We start from the raw sequence: 6457 nt of genomic DNA, 5'->3' as shown, positions 1-6457 counted from the left end.
AAAGTGTTAAAATATACTAATTAAATTTTATTTATTATCCCAAGGGATACACTTCTTCTGTACCATAAGTTTAATTATAAGTTACAAAAATCAACCCTTATTACTTTCACTAGGTGGCTGCCTTGAAGAAAATAATAGTCAAATAGGTGGGGCATAATAAACAAACAAGTGGAGAGCTACGTATTAATTTTTGTACAATGTTTTAAAATCTACTTTTACATTTTTTTTATTATCCAAAGGGATGCACTTCTTATGTACCACAAGTTTGATTATAAGTTACAAAAATCAATCCTTATTACTTTCACTAGGTGGCTGCTTTGAAGAAAATAATAGGCAAATAAGTGGGGCATAATAAACAAACAGGTGGAGAGCTACGTATTAGTTTTTGTACAAAGTTTGAAAATTTACTTATCAATTTTTTCTATTATCCAAAGGAATGCACTTCTTATATACCACAAGTTTGATTATAAGTTACAAAAATCAACCCTTATTACTTTCACAATGTATGTCTTGTAGAATAAAATAGGCAAAGAAGTGGAACGTAATAAACAAATAAATGGAGAGCTACGTACTAGTTTTCGTACAAAGTGTTAAAATATACTAATTAAATTTTATTTATTATCCCAAGCGATGCACTTCTTATGTATCACTAGTTTGATTATAAGTTACAAAAATCAACCCTTATTACTTTCACTAGATGGCTGCCTTGAAGAAAATAATAGGCCAATAAGTGGGGCATAATAAACAAACAGGTGGAGAGCTACGTGTTAGTTTTTGTACAAAGTTTGAAAATCTACTTATCCATTTTTTCTATTATCCAAAGGGATGCACTTCTTATATACCACAAGTTTAATTATAAGTTACAAAACTCAACCCTTATTACTTTCACAAGGTGGCTGCCTTGAAGAAAAAAATAGGCAAATAAGTGGGGCATAATAAATAAATAAGTGGAGAGTTACGTATTAGCTTTTGTACAAAGTTTTAAAATCTATTTTTACATTTTTCTTATTATCCAAAGGTATGCACTTCTTATGTACCACAAGTTTGATTATAAGTTACAAAAATCAACCCTTATTACTTACACAAGGTGGCTGCCTTGAATAATAAAATAGGCAAAACAGTGGAACGTAATAAATAAATGTGTGTAGAGCTACGTACTAGTTTTCGTACAAAGTGTTAAAATATACTAATGAAATTTTATTTATTATCCCAAGGGATACATTTCTTCTGTACCATAAGTTTGATTATAAGTTACAAAAATCAATCCTTATTACTTTCACTAGGTGGCTGCTTTGAAGAAAATAATAGGCAAATAAGTGGGGCATAATAAACAAACAGGTGGAGAGCTACGTATTAGTTTTTGTACAAAGTTTTAAAATCTACTTATCCATTTTTCTATTATCCAAAGGGATGCACTTCTTATATACCACAAGTTTGATTATAAGTTACAAAAATCAACCCTTATTACTTTCACTAGGTGGCTACCTTGAAGAAAAAAATGGGCAAATAAGTGGGGCATAATAAATAAATAAGTGGAGAGTTACGTATTAGCTTTTGTACAAAGTTTTAAAATGTACTTTTACATTTTTTTTATTATCCAAAGGGATGCACTTCTTATGTACCACAAGTTTGATTATAAGTTACAAAAATCAACCCCTATTACTTTCACTAGGTGGCTACCTTGAAGAAAAAAATGGGCAAATAAGTGGGGCATAATAAATAAATAAGTGGAGAGTTACGTATTAGCTTTTGTACAAAGTTTTAAAATGTACTTTTACATTTTTTTTATTATCCAAAGGGATGTACTTGTTATGTACCAGCAGTTTGATTATAAGTTACAAAAATCAACCCTTATTACTTTCACTAGGTGGCTGCCTTGAAGAAAATAATAGGCAAATAAGTGGGGCATCATAAATAAACAAATGGAGAGCTACGTATTAGTTTTTGTACAAAGTTTGAAAATCTAGTTCTCAATTTGTTCTATTATCCAAAGGGATGCACTTCTTATATACCACAAGTTTGATTATAAGTTACAAAAATCAACCCTTATTACTTTCACAAGGTGGCCGCCTTGAAGAATAAAATAGGCAAAGAAGTGGAAGGTAATAAACAAATATGTGGAGAGCTACGTACTAGTTTTCGTACAAAGTGTTAAAATATACTAATTAAATTTTTTTATTATCCCAAGGATACACTTCTTCTGTACCACAGCTTTGATTATAAGTTACAAAAATCAACCCTTATTACTTTCACTAGGTGGCTGCCGTGAAGAAAATAATAGACAAATACGTGGGGCATAATAAACAAACAAGTGGAGAGCTACATATTAGTTTTTGTACAAAGTTTGAAAATCTACTTATCAATTTTTATAATTATCTAAAGGGATGCACTTCTTATGTACCACAAGTTTGATTATAAGTTACAAAAATCAACCCTTATTACTTTCACAAAGTCGCTGTCTTGAAGAATAAAATAGGCAAAGAAGTGGAACGTAATAAACAAATAAGTGGAGAGCTACGTACTAGTTTTCGTACCTAGTGTTAAAATATACTAATTAAATTTTATTTATTATCCCAAGGCATCCACTTCTTCTGTACCTCAAGTTTGATTATAAGTTACAAAAATCAACCCTTATTACTTTCACTAGGTGGCTGCTTTGAAGAAAATAATAGGCAAATAAGTCGGGCATATTAAAGAAACAAGTGGAGAGCTACGTATTAGTTTTTGTACAAAGTTTGAAAATCTACTTATCAATTTTTTCTATTATCCAAAGGATGCACTTGTTATATAGCACAAGTTTGGTTATAAGTTACAAAAATCAACCCTTATTACTTTCACAAGGTGGCTGCCATGAAGAAAAAAATAGGCAAGTAAGTGTGGAATAAAAAACAAATAAGTGGAGAGTTACGTATTCGTTTTTGTACAAAGTTTGAAAATCTACTTATCAATTTTTTTTATTATCCAAAGGGATGCACGTCTTATGTACCACAAATTTGATTATAAGTTACAAAAATCAACCCTTATTACCTTCACAAGGTAGCAGCCTTGAAGAAAAAAATAGGCAAAGAAGTTGAACTTAATAAACCAATAAGTGGACAGCTACCTACTAGTTTTCGTACAAAGTGTTAAAAGTTAAAATATACTGATCAATTTTTATTTATTATACCAAGGGATGCACTTTCTATGTAGCACAAGTTTGATTATAAGTTACAAAAATCAAGTCTTATTACTTTCACTAGGTGGCCGCCTTGAAGAAAAAAATAGGCAAATAAGTGTGACATAATCAAAGAATAAGTGGAGAGCTACGTATTAGTTTTTGTACAGAGTTTGAAAATTTACTTATCAATTTTTTCTATTATCCAAAGGGATGCACTTCTTATATAGCACAAGTTTGGTTATAAGTTACAAAAATCAACCCTTATTACTTTCACAAGGTGGCTGTCATGAAGAAAAAAATAGGCAAATAAGTGTGGCATAATAAACAAATAAGCGAAGAGCTACGTATTAGTTTTTGTACAAAGTTTTAAAATCTACTTATCCATTTTTCTATTATCCAAAGGGATGCACTTCTTATATACCACAAGTTTGATTATAAGTTACAAAAATCAACCCTTATTACTTTCACAAGGTGTTGCTGCCTTGAAGAATAAAATAGGCAAAGAAGTGGAACGTAATAAACAAATATGTGGAGAACTACATACTAGTTTTCGAACAAAGTGTTAAAATATACTAATTAATCTTTATTTATCCAAGCGATACACTTCTTCTGCACCACAAGTTTGATTTTTTTATTTTATAGAAAGGGATGCACTTCTTATGTACCACAAGTTTGATTATAAGTTTAAAAGTTCAACCCTTATTACTTTCACAAGGTGGCTGCCTTTAAGAAAAAAAATAGACAAAGAAGTGGAACGTAATAAACCAATAAGTGTAGAGCTACGTATTAGTTTTTCTACAAAGTTTGAAAATCTACTTATCAATTTTTTTTATTATCCAAAGGATGCACTTCTTATGTACGTCAAGTTTGATTATAAGTTACAAAAATAAACTTTTATTACTTTCACAAGGTGGCTGCCTTGAAGAAAAAAATAGGCAAAGATGTGGAACGTAATAAAGAAATAAGTGGAGAGCTACGTAACAAAGTGTTAAAATATACTAATCAATTTTTATTTATTATCCAAAGGAATGCACTTCTTATGTGGCACAAGTTTGATTATAAGTTACAAAAATCAAGCTTTATTACTTTCACTAGGTGGCCCGCCTTGAAGAAAAAAATAGGCAAATAAGTAAGACATAATAATATACTAAGTGGAGAGCTACATATTACTTTTCGTACAAAGTTTTAAAATTTACTGATCAATTTTTTTTATTATCAAAAGGGATCCACTTCTTATGTACCAAAAGTTTGATTATAAGAAGAAAAAAAATCAACTCTTATTACTTCTTTGGTGGCTGCCTTAAAGAAAAAAATGGGCAAATAAGTGGGGCATAATAAACAAACAAAGTGGAGAGTTACGTATTAGTTTTTGTACAAAGTTTGAAATCTACAAATCAATTTTTTTTATTATCTATTACAGTTACATTTACTGTTTTATGTTATACTCGTTTGTTATTCCGATAAGCATACTCTTTTTGTCTTATAAAAGACTCTTCTCTGTATTTTCACGTTGTGTTGATCAATAATATCAGAGTTATGCAAGCTTGTCTTAGTCAATACCATAAACACTAATATGGTATCAGATTAGGCATTTCTCTCCTTGCTTCCGCATTCTTTTGCTACTTCTGATCAACCATGGCCCAACCCAGCCAAAACACCACACCACCCGATCATCTCGTAAATCCAGCCAACCCCTTCTATCTTCATCCCGGTGAAAATCCAGCCGTTGTTCTTGTCTCACCTCCTCTAACAGAGACCAATTTCCATCAATGGCAACGCGAAATGTTGGTAGCCCTAGAAACCAAGAACAAGGAAAGATTCGTCAATGGAAGTCTTCATTGCCCTCCTATCAACGATCCCCTTCATGATGCTTGGCGACGCTCCAACCGAATGGTTATGTCTTGGCTGATACGTTCGATGACACCTTCCATCAAGCAGTCTGTGATGTGGATGGATACTGCGGTTGAGATTTGGAACGACCTCAAAGAACGGTTTTCGCATTCAGATAAATTTCGGGTGGCGGATCTTCAAGATCAAATTACACATTGTAAACAAGGTGAATCCAGTGTATCTGAGTATTATACAAGATTAAAGATCTTGTGGAAAGAGATAGAATTGTACCGGTGCGTTCTGGTTTGTACTTGCTCCACGTCATGTTCGTGTGGTCTTCTTCCAAGATTACAGAAAGAAAGGGAAGATGATTGCGTTATCAGATTCTTACGCGGCTTGAATGATGATTACTCGCAGGTTCGTTCTCAGGTCATGATGATGGACCCAATGCCTTCCATTATCAAAACCTTCTCTATGATCTTACAACATGAACGAGAATTTGTAAGCACATCTTCCTCGACTCAAGAATTAGTTGCTTTTTCTGTCCAATCTAAAGAACCCCACAAGCCTAACAATAACCCTCCCACTGGATCTGTCAAGAATGCCAATCTTGGTAAATCAAATAGAAATAACAAGTTTTGTGAGAAATGTAAAAAGACGAATCACACAATTGAAACTTGTTATTGGCGCATTGGATTCCCTACTGGATATAGAAAAACGTCTCGTCAATCCTCTGGTGCTTCCTCTGCGAGCTTGGTAGAAGCAGAAACTGATACTTCTCCACCGCAATCCCAACTGGTTGAAGAGGCTACTCCTGACCAATTCAGTTTTTCAAAAGAACAATACACAGCTCTCCTAGCTCTTCTCCAACAGTCTCAAGTTAATACGGCTTCCACTCATTCTCCACCAAATCATTCTGCCAATTCCGCAGGTGATCTTCCTCCCTTTACTCCCTAGATTCTGGACAGTGGTGCCACTGACCACATGTGTCCCTCTAAAACCCTTTTTCAATCCTTAAAACCCATTTTTCCTATACATATTAAGTTGCCTAATAACACTACTGTTACTGCCAAATTTTCTGGCAATATAATTCTTGGCAACTTAACTCTTCTTAATGTTCTTTATGTACCAGATTTTGTTACCTATCTCATTTCCATTCCTAAACTTTTATCACATTCTAATTGCATGGTTGTATTTTTTGATACTAAATGCTTGATTCTGCAGAAATGTCAATTTCGGATGATTGGTGCAGCTAGGTATTGCAATGGCCTTTTTTACCCTTAACCCCCTAGTGGTGTCCAGTCCTGTCATTCTTTTTCACATAATATTGTAGGTTCTAGTGCTCTGCCAACATTATGGCATCACCGCTTAGGCCATACTTCTGATCGTATTCTCAAACACTTGTCTACCAAGTATAGTGACATTGATTTTCATTGTTCTCAACCTTGTGACACATGTCATTTTGCAAAG

At 33.1% G+C, this 6457-nt stretch overlaps 1 protein-coding gene across 1 annotated transcript; it reads left to right on the top strand.

Moving 5' to 3' along the window:
* The first annotated feature begins 4677 nt into the window (after positions 1–4677).
* LOC146883957 (uncharacterized) lies at positions 4678–5944 on the top strand. Its single transcript, XM_085666794.1, has one exon. The coding sequence runs from the start codon at positions 4793–4795 to the stop codon at positions 5942–5944; it is 1152 nt and encodes a 383-aa protein (XP_085522920.1). The 5' UTR covers positions 4678–4792.
* Positions 5945–6457: the final 513 nt, after the last annotated feature.

Source organism: Vigna unguiculata, chromosome 9 (assembly GCF_037176805.1).
Source record: "Vigna unguiculata cultivar grain cowpea cultivar isolate G323 ecotype 2 chromosome 9, ASM3717680v1, whole genome shotgun sequence".
NCBI classification, from domain to species: domain Eukaryota; kingdom Viridiplantae; phylum Streptophyta; class Magnoliopsida; order Fabales; family Fabaceae; genus Vigna; species Vigna unguiculata.
This window is presented reverse-complemented; position numbering and strand designations above follow the sequence as displayed.

Bases quoted from the DNA above. Each gene is read 5' to 3' on its own strand.
- LOC146883957 (XM_085666794.1), top strand. From the start codon at position 4,793: ATGGCCCAACCCAGCCAAAACACCACACCACCCGATCATCTCGTAAAT.